This window comes from Vulpes vulpes, chromosome 15, assembly GCF_048418805.1.
Source record: "Vulpes vulpes isolate BD-2025 chromosome 15, VulVul3, whole genome shotgun sequence".
In the NCBI taxonomy this organism is placed as follows: domain Eukaryota; kingdom Metazoa; phylum Chordata; class Mammalia; order Carnivora; family Canidae; genus Vulpes; species Vulpes vulpes.
Genome location: NC_132794.1, coordinates 56366909 through 56380421, shown reverse-complemented (window position 1 = coordinate 56380421; position 13513 = coordinate 56366909). Strand labels below are relative to the sequence as shown.

At 37.2% G+C, this 13513-nt stretch overlaps 1 protein-coding gene across 7 annotated transcripts in view; it reads left to right on the top strand.

Annotated features, from left to right (window-relative positions):
- SPPL2A (signal peptide peptidase like 2A) overlaps positions 1 to 13513 on the top strand; it is a 58450-nt gene that overhangs the window by 37146 nt on the left and 7791 nt on the right. For 5 of the 7 annotated variants that reach the window (XM_072738548.1, XM_072738542.1, XM_072738543.1 and 2 more), the window contains exons 11-14: positions 4115 to 4171; positions 4869 to 4971; positions 6999 to 7076; positions 8435 to 8595. In XM_072738548.1, coding sequence (XP_072594649.1) covers positions 4115 to 4171; positions 4869 to 4971; positions 6999 to 7076; positions 8435 to 8595 — 399 coding nt within the window. Of the gene's footprint in view, positions 1 to 4114; positions 4172 to 4366; positions 4421 to 4868; positions 4972 to 6998; positions 7077 to 8434; positions 8596 to 13513 lie in introns of all 7 variants that reach the window. The other 2 variants (XM_072738547.1, XM_072738544.1) reach the window with 1 other exon arrangement.

Here is a 13513-nt window from a genome sequence, read left to right as displayed (position 1 = left end):
TTTGATTTCTGTACCCCTAGTTTGAGGCAGAAACTGCTCCACACCGGAAGTCTGAAGACCTGAAGTGTAGCTCTGTAACTTTGTTACCCTAGCAAGTCACTCAGCACTTTGTGCTTCGAGTTCCTAATCCATCCTGTGAGGGAATATTCCTAGCATTCCAGCCTCTCTCTTGCATCAGTAGAATTCTCCTGGTTGGAACTGACAGGACCCAATCTAACCTTTCTATACCACAAAGGTCCCTTCTATCCAACCTCTGAATAGAGGCCAAGGTGGAGCTGGTCTCAGAAGAAACTAGACCCAGGGTGCATACTCTCTCTTTCCACTTCTGTCCATTTTGTTTGTTGCGCCAGACTGGCTTTTTCTATGATATTATAATCTTGGCAGCTTACAGCTCCTGATTCACCTATCCCCAGCTCTGCCACTACCTTTTCCATAAAATGGTGATGCTGTTCCCAGAATAAGAGAGAGGTATTGGATGAGTGTGATAGTCCTTCATTATTTGCCCAGTTTTTCTACTTGTCCCTATTCCCATCTCTCTCTCTCTTTTTTTTTTTTTTTTAAGATTTTTATTTATTTATTCATGAGAGACAGAGAGAGAGAGAGAGGCAGAGACACAGGCAGAGGGAGAAGCAGGCTCCATGCAGGGACTCAATCCCAGACTCCGGGATCATGCCCTGAGCTGAAGGCAGACACTTAACTACTGAGCCACCCAGGTGCCCCCATTCCCATTTCATGAGTATTTTATGCTCAGTTCTCCTGCTTTCCCCATATCATGTTGAGTCTCATTTTGTAACTTTATATCATCTCTCTATCCTTTGTCGTTCTCAAGTATTCAGTATTTGATATTATAATCACTACACTTTTCCCATTAGTTCTTTTTTTTTTTTAAGATTTTATTTATTAGGGATCCCTGGGCGGCTCAGCAGTTTAGCTCCTGCCTTCGGCCCAGGGCATGATACTGGAGTTCCAGGATCGATTCCCTCATCAGGCTCCCTGCGTGGAGCCTGCTTCTCCCTCTGCCTGTGTCTCTGCCTCTCTCTCTCTCTCTGTATCTCTCATGAATAAATAAAATCTTTAAAAATAAAAATAAAAAAATAAAGATTTTATTTATTAGATGGATGGGGGTGCGGAAAGAGCACAAGCAGGGGTATTGGCAGGCAGAGGGAGAGAGAAGCAGCAGACTCCCTGCTGAGTGAAGAGTCCAACATGGGGTTCAATCCTAGGACCCCAGGATTATGACCTGAGCCAAAGGCAGCTGCTTAACTGACAGAGCCACCCAGGCCCACCCCCATTAGTTATTTATCTCTTCTTTTGCCCCTACCATTTGTGAAATCATTGTAAAACTCTGCACTTTTAGTATTTGCTGTAATGGCATAAACTTGGGGCACAAAGATGTGCCCCCTTAGGGAGCTAAAATTAAAATGCAAGGGGCATCCCTGGGTGGCTCAGCAGTTTAGCACCTGCCTTCGGCCCAGGGCTTGATCCTGGAGTCACGGGATCGAGTCCCACATTGGGCTCCGTGCATGGAGCCTGCTTCTCCCTCTGCCTGTATCTCTGCCTCTCTCCCTCTCTCTTTCTCTCTCTCTCTCATGAATAAATAAAATCTTAAAAAAAAAAAAAAATGCAAGTAGGTAATGTAGTTAAGTGCCCCAAATTGCAGCTAACCAGACCATTTTACTAGCATTTTTTTGTGCCTTAATGATGAGCCATTTGAGTCATTGACTTTGTTGAGCAAAAGTAAACTTTTCAAAGCATAGAATTAGTATTTTGGATTATCACAAAAAAATGTTGGTTAATGAAAGCTTTCTATCTAAAGCCATCCCAGCTTATGTCAATTTGTTTGGATCAAAAAAAAAAAAAAAATGTTTCTGTAAGTCACTCCAAAGGGGTCTCATAATGAAAGTAAAGCATTCTCTATACAAAGTCATTCTCATAAGTCAGCAGATAGTCATAACATATGGCACATATATTACACAGGGCATGTAGATATGAACTGTAACTAAACCCTTTAAATTTTTTTTCCATTCAGTTTTTTGTTGTTGTTGTTAATTTTTTTTCAGAGAGAGAGAACAGAACAAGAATTGTAAGCAGGCTCTGTACTCAGGGCACGCTTAAGATCATGTCCTGAGTCAAAATCAAGTCAGATGCTTAACCAACTGAGCCACCCAGGTGCCCCTCCATTTTAAGACTCGTATCACTTTATAAATGCTAACTGTGTCTGTCAGCAAACTATTTACATTCCCTACACATAAAAAGTTTCAGATTTTTAAAGATAAAGGATAATAATAAAGATGCCTTCGAGGCCTCTTTCTTCCCTGTCTAGAGAATTTTTCATCTTTTTTTCCTATATTTGTTGCCACTGACTAGGAATGTGATTTCTAGTACTGTGATCTGGTAAAAAAGATTAGAAGTGCTCTTTGGAGTTCACCAGTGTAGATTTACTTTAACACCTTCTCAGTCTGGCTTGTTTTTATTAAGGTAACTTGCTTTAGTAAGTAACTCAAAATGAAAATCAAATATGTAATTTCTGATTTGGGGTTTTTTTTTATTGAAAACTTTAAGGATTAAACATTGAACACGTTAAACAGTCTTTCAGCTCTGGTGTTAGCAGAGTCTTAACGAGTAAGCAGAGCAGGTGGCCACAAGAGTATAGGCAATAAGAACCTATATTCAAGGGTACCTGGGTGGTTCGGTCAGTTAACTGTCCAACTCTCAAAAAGTTGTGAGATCAAGCCCGGTTTTGAGCTCAACACTGGGCATGAAGCCTGCTTGGGATTCTCTCTCCCTCTTCCTCTCCCTCTGCTCCCCATCCCCCAGCCCCACTCTCAATCTCTCTCTGTAAACAAACAGAACCCACATATCTGTCTTCATTTCTTTTTTCCTTCCACTCTTGTAACTTGGTATAGTATATTGCAAATAGTAGTTGCTCAGATACCTGAATGTAGGAGAGAATATCAGTGACAGCCTTCACTTAAATGTTTTAAATAACAATTAGAAAATGAACCAAAATGAACTCTATCTGGAAATTAAATAAGGACTTGTATTTAATATTAGTCTGTTTTCCTAAACTCCTGTGACTTAACCCTTCTGTAACCTGAAGCATAACATGAGGGAAATATTTCTGTAGCTAGAGATTATATCCTTTCTGCTCAGCTCAGATATCAGTGAAGTCCTTTTAAAAACACTAAAGTGATTTTTCCTATGCTCCCCACCCACATGGAAAATATTATAGTTACTTGATCAAATTCTCTTCAAATTCAGCATTTTTTTATCTTCCCACTACCTGTTTGGTGATATATTCATCGTAATGTAAAGTATAGATGGGTGCTCATGCAGTCTTCATTTTGCTATATCAAAATGTTTCCCCTTCACAACAGTCTTATCTGTCAGGAACAAATTATTAAGGGACTCCTCACATAGCCCCCATAAAAAGACCTTAGCCAGACACAATGAAAATCAGCTAAGGTTAATGTTTTGATTGAGACCTAAAAGGCTGGCAGGGCCAAAACTGGACAGGAGACAGGCTATAGAAGCTTCTCAAGTTCTTTAGGGCTGGGTCTTTGCAAGTGTGACCTCTTTGTTATTATGTGAATAGCCAGAAGGTCAAATGTATTTTTATTCAAATAAAGTTACCAGTATTTATTACAAATCTAAATACAAAAGATTTTAGTATTTCTTTTGTCTCTATTCACTGTTATTGCTAAAAATGACTAAGGACACATGGTACATGACATAATGTGATTATAAGCACTTAAAACTTATAGTCTATTAAAAATGCTAGCTATTCGTTGTCAGTACATATCAGTGCCCAGAGCTTCACTTGAATAATTTGTGTGAGGTTTATCTGCTAGTTAATGATCATTGTTGAACTCTAATAGAATGAAGCATTGTGCTTGGTGAATTTTGTTTTAGATGGCTTCAATTTCTGCTAAACTTTTTTTTTTTTTTTTTTTTTTTTTTTTTTTTTTTTTTTAGGATAAAAGGCTGTCTGCAGCCTGTTTTTCATTAGTTTACTGTAGGCCATTAGCCATAGGGTCAAATCATTCTTGAATACTGATAGATCATTCTCTTTAAATGATTGGACAATTTCTTTCATCTTCCTCCTCAATTTTAGAATGGCGAGAGTATCATGGTTGAACTTGCAGCTGGACCTTTTGGAAATAATGAAAAGGTAGGGATGGCAATTAAACAGAAATGGCCACCAATGTATATATGTGTGTCCAGTTAATAATTTTGCCTTCCCGTGTAATGCATTGGTCATATAGTGCATGTTAAGGTATTGTAAAACTTTATTTCTCACAAAATATAGCCCTTTTCTTAGTTATTCTAAATTATTAAATACCTATTGACTTGGGTTTCATCCTAGAATGATGGAAACTTGGTGGAAGCCACTGCTCAACCCTCAGCTCCCCATGAGAAAGTAAGGATTGTATTTCAGATATGTTCATTGGACTTTAAATCATACCCTCTGAGACAAGATTCTTCTTTGGGAGAAAGAAATCCAGATTTTAAAAAAGCATATGTATATATATATATTTCAAGACCTGAGTCCTATTTTTGGTATAAAGACAAAAAAAAAAAAAAAAAGAAAAAAAAAAAGGTTAGATGTGGGAATACTGGATTAATACTGTTAACCCTCATGTGTGTTGGGTTTCATTTTTCCAAAACTGTATATCTATTTCTTTTAAGCTTTCTATGCATTCAGAGTATATATGTGTGTAATTTATGTTCTCTGATTTCAAGTTCTTCTAAAAATGTTAAAACAATTACTCTAATATCAATCTTTCCCTTTCTAAGAGATATGTGTAAAAATTTCTAAGAGATTTATTGGTGCTTTTTTTTTTTTTTTTTTTTTTTCATAATTACAGTTGCCAGTAGTCATCAGGGTGCCAAAGCTGGCCTATTTCTCAGTAATGAGTGTGTGCCTCATGCCAGTTTCAATACTGGGTTTTGGGGATATTATTGTACCAGGTAAGCAATTGTTTGTAACAATTTCAGTAAAATATACTGATGGTTTAAAATTGCCAAATGCTTAGTATCTATTAAAAGTTACTTGTTCTGTATTAACCATTTATGGTTATTGCTAGAGCTGGGATCAGTGACGAAAATAGAAAAAAAAGCATTTCAAGGGGTAGAAGATAAAGCCCAAATGGTAACAACCAAAGTCTATCTCCCCTGGCTCATAAGTGTCTTAGAGAAAGCACCTAGGATCAGTTTGACCTACTTGCCCAAGAAAGTATATAACAAAACCCTTTAAAAGTTGAAATAATAATACCAAATATATTGCAGTTTCTATTACTTCTATTTTAAAATAATAGTTATGTGTTCAGAAAGGTGGTTTAGGGATACCAGGCAAGGTCATGATTAAGGGAAACATAATAGAACACCAGCTTGTAGGGCATTATAACACACAAAAAATACAGCATATGGTATATCTTCTCTGACAGCTGCATTATTCTCACCAGGCTACCTATACAATAAACTCAATCCCAGGCAAGGCATAATATAGCATAGAAGTAATTACTGGTGTTTCTTAATCAGCTGAGAGTTTGTCCTTCACTCTCTCAGTACTAACTGCCTGTGAAGGGGTAAAAAGTATGGGCTCTTCTGCATAAGCCCTTTCATTTACATAGTAAAGCCAGGTAGAGAGAAGCCAACAGCTCTGCCTTGTGAGTTGGCGTGCAAAGTCCAGTGTAGCAACTCTCTTAGTTCATTTTCTAGGATAGATCACATGTTAGGTCACAGAGCAAATCTTACCAAATTTAAGAAAATTGAAATTATATATATATACCAAAGTATATTTTCTGACCACAATGGTGTGAAACTAGAAATCAGTAACAGGAGGAAAACTGGAAAATTCACAAGTATGTAGAAATTAAACAAAATAGTTTTGAAAAAACAACGCATCAAAGAAAATATTAAAAGAGAAATTTAAGGGTGCCTGGGTGGCTCAGTGGTTGAGCGTCTGCCTTCACCTCAGGGTGTGATCTCGGGATCCGGGATTGAGTCCCACATTGGGCTCCTTGTGGGGAGCCTGCTTCTCCCTCTGCCTGTGTCTCTGCCTCTCTCTGTGTGTCTCTCATAAATAAACAAATAAGATATTTTAAAAATAAACAAAAGAAATTTAAAAATATTTTAAGAAAAATGAAAGAGAAACAACATTCCAAAACTTACAGGATGCAACAAAGGCGGTTTAAGAGGGAGGTTTATAGTGATAAGCACATACATCAAGAAAATAGAAATGCAGATAAGCAACCTAACTTTATTTTAATTTTTATTAAAGATTTAATGTATTTATTCATGAGAGACACAGAGAGAGGCAGAGACACAGGCAGAGGGAGAAGCAGGCTTCATACAGGAAGCCCAATGTGGCACTCAATCCCTGGACCCTGGGATCACACCCTGAGCCAAAGGCAGAGGCTCAACCGCTGAGCCACCCAGGCATCCCGTGACCTAACTTTGTATGTAAGAAATTGGTAAAAGAAGAACAAACTAAGCCCAAAGTTAGCAGAAAGAGGGAAATAATAGAATACAGCAGAAATAGAGAACAGGAAAACAGTAGAAAAGATGAATAAAAGTAAGAGTTGATTTTTTTTTTAAATTTTAGATAAACAAAAATGACAGACTTTCAGCTAGACTAACCAAGGAGAAAAGAGAACTCAAATCAATAAAATCATAAATGAAAGATACAACTGATAACCACAGAAATATAAAAAAATGTTCTCCATGTCATGGAATATTAAGCAGCTAATAAAACCATGTTTTAAAAGACTAATGGTTTGGGAAAATGTTCAAAAATGGCATTAAGTTTTAAAAATATCAGCATATGAAATTTTGTCCAATATTTGAGGTACCTTAATGTTCTCACAATGCAAAAAATAAATGTTAAGTACAATGGCAGCATGGCATTGCTGCCATTGTTAATAGTTGAATTCGTATTGCTGTTACTGTTTTAAGAAAATAATGTATTTGGTGGTTTTTTGTTTTTTGTTTTTTAGGTCTGTTGGTTGCATACTGTAGAAGATTTGATGTTCAGACTGGTTCTTCTTCTATCTACTATGTTTCCTCCACAATTGGTAAATTTTTGTTTTGTCTTTCTATTATGTTGAATTGCTTATAGGAAAAGGTAGAGGCCTGAAAATAAGAAGTCCTGAAATTTAATTCTTCATCATTAATTAGTAAGACAAGTTTTTCCATCAAAAAGAAATAATACTTTTCTACCTATATCACAAGGTTTCTGAGGTTTAAAAATCTGTATGTAAAAGAAAATCATTAGGTTTCATTTTTTTTTAATCATTAGGTTTCATATCTTAAGTGCTTTTAGAGCATCTAACACATAAGTAGTCCATAAATTGTATGATAATAGATTCAGATTTTCTTAAAATATTATATGAATAACAGTGTATTTATATAAATGAATTTATGGCACAATAACATCTCACTTGAGACAGCAGAGGTAATTGTCATTTAACCTTCTATTTGTCTCATTGAGAACAGAGAAGAACAGGAAGCAAGCCAAAAAATACTTTACTTCTAAACATATCAAACAGATATCTCAAAGTCCATACACCAATCTCTTTATTCTTAGGTGAGCAGCCTGCTTCAGAGTCATTTAGATACTGTTGTAGCAAGATTTTCAATTCCACAGTGGAGTTAAATGCAGTAAATTAAAAGTGCTCTACGCTAGCAGTAGAGAAGGGCATTTCTTGTTGTACCTGACAACAAGAAAGAACAGCTAAGTGAGTGAAAAGATAAAAGAAAAAAATTATAAAGAAATAAGAAAAGCAGTTTGAGGCTATTAAGAATGGTACCGTACAAGGGCATTAATGTATTAAAGTCCAGCACCAGTCAGTGTGATAGAATAAAAGAACACTCGATGCAAAGGCAGATAAGAGGACTCTCTGTTCACTGTGCTGTATAACTTCAGGCAGTTCACTTAACTTCCCTGGTCCTCCATTGCCTTGTCTATAAAATCAGGATTGTCTATAAAGACTGTACTAGCTCCAATATTCTGAGATCCTCTGTTTATGATGAGATGCTGAGTCATTAAGGAAAGATCAGATGATGTTTAGTATGCACTTGTTGAAGAATCCCAAGAAGTATATAATCAAAATGAGGAAGATTTTCAAAGCAATTTCTAGTACCTACAGGTACAAATTTTAGTTATCTGAAATATGCAACAACTCAACATCCTTAACAGTGACAGATTAATGGAGACTTTCTTGAATTATATCTTTGTCAATAATTAATGATTAACCAGTTCCCAAACTTTAAAAAGCTATGAGGAATGTCTCTCCTAATTGCTGTCTTAGAAAAAAAGTCATAGGGCAAAAATGTCCTCAGAAATATTTGAAAACCACCACGTCAGTGAGGGGGTCAAAATCCAACTGTGGTAGCATGTAGAAATGACTGATAATTGGTGTTCTTTTTACAGCCTATGCTGTTGGCATGATACTTACATTTGTTGTTCTGGTGCTGATGAAAAAGGGGCAGCCTGCTCTCCTCTATTTAGTTCCTTGCACACTTGTTACTGCCTCAGTTGTTGCTTGGAGACGTAAGGAAATGAAAAAGTTCTGGAAAGGTAGTGGCTATGAGGTACGTACTTCTATCTCAGTTACCAAGTTATGACGTAATTCAGTGACTAAAACATATAATGTGTTATTGGTTTCAGAGGTAGAGGTCAGTGATTCATCAGTCTTATATAACAACCAGTGCTCATTACATCAAGTGCTCTCCTTAATGCCCATACCCCAGTTACCCCAGCCCCAACCCCCTCTCCTCCAGTGACCCTCAGTTTGTTTCCTATGATTAAGAGTGTCTTTTGATTTGTCTCTCTCTCTCATTTCATCTTGTTTTATTTTTTTTTCTCTAGAATTTCCCCTCTGATCCTCTGTTTTGCTTCTTAAATTCCATGAGTGAGATCATATGATACTTGTCTTTCTCTGATTGTCTGAGTGACTTATTTCATTTAGCACGATATCCCCTAGTTTCTATCCACATCGTTGCAAATGGCAAGATTTCATGTTTTTGATGGCTGAGTAGTATTCCATTGTATATATGAACCACATCTTCTTTATTCATCTGCCAGGGGACAACTGGGCTCTTTCCATGGTTTGGCTATTGTGGACATTGCTGCTATAAACATTGGGGTGCAGGTGCCCCTTCAGATCACTATGTTTGTATCTTTAGGGTAAATACCTAGTAGTGCTAGGTCATAGAGTAGCTCTATTTTCAACTTTTTGAGGAACTTCCATACTCCAAAACAACAATTTCAACATGAGTTTTCAAATCCACACAAAACTAGACTTTATGAAAAAAAAAACTTTTTTTTTTTTATTTTTACAAGTTTCTTTGACAGCACAAACACAAGCAGAGGAGTGGCAGACAGAGGCAGAGGGAGAGGGAGAAGCAGGCTCCCCACTGAGCAGGGAGCCTGATGCAGGGCTCGATCCCAGGACCCAGGGATCATGACCTGAGCCCAAGGCAGACACTTAACTGACTGAGCCATCCAGGTGCCCTGAAAAATAAAAGTATTTTAAGTACTGAATTTTTGAGACTGACATTAGCTCTTTTACACAGTAATAGTCTTGAGGTTTTGCAGATAAAGGATGTACTCTCTTCAGCACCTAACTGGGTCTAATTAAATTAAATAGGGTACTTATTTTAGGTTTAAATGAATCAAGATTTCCCTGGGACAGAAAATCAGATCTATTATGTTTGAGATTTTTTTTCATTGAAGTTAAACCCCTTTCTTCTTTTCCTAAATGTTCTTGATATTCCAGTAAAGTTTGTTTCCATTGAAATTAAAGAGAGTTGGGAAACTAGCGTATTAAGGTCAGGGCCATGGCATTGATCCCTTCATGAGGCAGTTAGCTCTGCTTTGCCCTGTTACAGCAAACTACCCTCCTCCATCTGCTCCCTACATGCGTGTTAGTGGTCACATGAACAAAAATAGAGGTACTTTGGGTGGATGGCTGTAATTCTGTTAGTAGATAAACAGTTCAAAGTTCATCCATCTTGTAGTTGGTCTGTAGTATCATCTTTATTTAACAAGAGATGATTAACATAGTAAGTTAGACTACTATATTTAGAAGAACCACTGGTCTAGAATTCTTTAGGGTAAATCGTGTAATTCCTTTGAAATTTGGTTAAAAGAATACCTGCCCTACCTCACAATGCCATTGTCTCAGCTTACATTTATGCACAGAGAATTATGGCCACAAGGCCCTTAACTAAACTAGTAAGATAGCTTGTAACTTTTACATGAAGAAGATACCCACCTAGAGGTTTTTTTAAAAAAATTTTTTTAAATTAAAGTATGTCCTACAACATTACTCTGCTTTTTAGCCTTTGAAGGTCACATTACAAAAAATACTCTTCGTGATCATTTTCTTAAAATAGTTTTATATTTCTTCATTTAGCAAATGTTAATTGAGTAGTTCTCTGAGCCAGGTGCTATTTTAGGTGCTGTTGATAAAAGATGAACAAGTTAGAAACAGGCCTACTCTCATGGCCTCTTGAAAGTTAGAGTCTAGTGGAGGATGCAGATAGTCACTAACAAAGTATGATAAATGTATTTATTAGTTATGGTAGGGTGCCATGAAAGCTAGCAGTAGGACACCCAGTGCTCATTGTTATTTAAAGTAGGCCATGCTCAGTGCAGAGCCCAACATGGGACTTGAACTCCCATTCTGAGATCAAGGCTTGAGCAGAGATTAAGAACCAGAGAAGCTTAAACAACTCAGCCAGCCAGGCACCCAGCATTTTACTTTTAAAATATGTGCTTATTAAAAGAAAAAAAATGTGTTTATTAGGATGTTTGGGTGGCTCAGTTGGTTAAGCGTTGAACCATTGATTTCTGGGCCAGTTGTGATCTCAGGGATTGTGAGATCCAGCCCCCCTATTGGGTTCTATTCTGGGTGTAGAGCCTGCTTGAGAATCTTTCCCTCACCCTCTCCCCCTCCCCCACTGCACACACACATTCTCTCTCTCTCTTAAAAAAAGGGGTAATAACAGAAGATTTTGAAAATGTAGAAAAATACAAGAAAATTAAGTCCGCCTATATAATTCCACCACTGAGAGGTAGCCACTCTTAAGATTTAATTGAGTTCCCCTCGGTGCCTTCCTAGATAAATGGATAGATGGATAGTTGATACTGTACTTTAAAGAGTTCTCTGTATTGTCTTTTCATTACATTTGTGTTCTTTTTTTTTTTTTTTAAAGATTTTATTTATTTAAGAGAAAGTGTGAGCATGAGCAGGGGAGAGGGGTAGAAGGAGAGGGAGGAGCAGACTCCCCACTGAGCGGGGAACCCAATAGGGGACTCTACCCCAGGACCCTGAGATCATGACCTGAGCTAAAGGCAGATACTTGAGCAGCTGAGCTGCTCAGGCACCCAGTGTTAGTTCATTTTTGAATTCCTTGTAAAAAATCATTTTAATGACTGCGAAATATTCTCATACACATATATTGTATTTAACGATCTCCTTTGACCAAGTAATTTCTCTTCAGGGTATTGTCCAGAAAGTGGTTAAAAATTTGGGCAAAATTGATGTGAAAAGATATTTGTTAAAGTACTTCTGTACTTCTGATTATCCTTGTTTTAATGACTCATAGGTTAACATTATTATTGGCAATTAATGAACTAAAATTTTTACATATGCCCTAACCTTGTTTTTACTTTATTTTCCTTTTTGTGTTTTAATTACAAAGTAATGCAGTTTACATTCTTTAAGCAAATAATACAAAAGTCTAAAGTAAACATAGAAGGTCATTTTCTAACTATTCCACATACCCCCACCTCCTTTTAGGGGCACTAACTTTATTTATTTATTCTTAAGATTTTATTTATTTATTCGTGAGAGACACAGAGACATAGGCAGAGGGAGAAGCAGGCTCCCCGTAGGTAACCTGACACAAGACTTGATCCTTGAACCCAGGGATCACAACCTGAGCGGAAGGCTCAACCACTGAGCCACCCAGGCGTCCCTAGGGACAACGACTTTAAACAGTTTGTGTGGAGATCTTTTCATTGACAACTCCTGCTATAAAATATTTAAAGATGTTGTATACATAAAGTACTAACATTGTGTTTCATTGGAAATATCCAAAGTTCATTTTCTCTCTGGTTTGTAATTGTACCTTTTGTCCAATCCTTATGATGTCTATTGAACAGAAAGAGGATGGTAGATAAGGAAGGAATTCAACTAAGAGATGCATTTATATTCCCTATGAACAAATGCTCTGTCCTGGACCATTCAAGTTTCATTCTTAAAAATCATAATTTTGAGGGGCATCTGGGTAGCCCAATCAGTTGAGTGTACAACTCCTGGTTTCTGCTCATGTCATGATCTTGCCGTTGTGAGATCAAGCCCTGCATTGGGCTCTGTGCTTAGTGCAGAGTCTGCTTCAGATTCATATTCTCTCTCTCCCTCCCTCTCTCCCCCTCTCCCTCTTTCCTCCCTTCCCCCTGTTCACACACACCCACTCTCTCTCAAATAAATAAACAAATCTAAAAAAAAAAATCATCATCTTGAAAAAAATTATTCTTGGATGCCGAGGTGGCTCAGTGGTTGAGTGTTTGCCTTCAGCTCAGAGCGTGATCCCGGAGTACCGGGATCAAGTCCCACATCAGGCTTCCTGCATGGAGCCTGCTTCTCCCTCTGCCTGTGTCTCTGCCTCTATGTGTCTCTCATGAATAAATAAAATCTTTAAAAAATATATTATGATTCTGCTTCACAACAGCTACCTATAAAGGGGAGAATTGTTGCAGCTGGGCACAAAGCAGTAGTAAAGAGCCCCAGCAGGGCAGACTCCATGGCCTTAACCACAGGATGTAGAAGCCAAATAAGGCAATTGATGGTAGGGAAATCCATTTTAAAATACTTAAAAAGTTAAGACAACTTTGGTTATATGCTTCTCACTTTTGTAGTGTCATAATTTTATTAAATAAGGACAGTCAGAATATAAAATAACACATAGTAATAAAAAACGTGGAGTCTGGTGCCAGACTGCCTGTGTTTGAACTCTGGTTTTGTTAATTATTAGCCACATGACCTTAGGCAAGTTACTTAACTTCTTGGTGCCTCAGTTTCCTCTAATGTAAAAAGGAATAATGATCATCCTACTTCAGGGGGTTATTGTAAAATATGCAAATTGCCTAGAGTAGTGCTTGACACATAAACACTGTGCATTTGCTATCATAGGAATCGGGGTTTTTCATTTTGGTTTATTTGTTGGCTTGTTGGTTATTTTTCAGTTCACTAAACTAGAATACCATTTTTCCGGTTTGAATGTTAAAACTTGAGGTCTTTATTAAATCTGGTTCTTTTAACTTACTTGCAAAATGATTTGATAGCCATCACAAGCCTCGGAGGAAAAAGAAAACCTGTTAAATGTAGCCATTTTCCCACTGTACACTAGATTTTTTTTTTTTAATTTTTATTTATTTATGATAGTCACAGAGAGAGAGAGAGGCAGAGACATAGGCAGAGGGAGAAGCAGGCTCCATGCA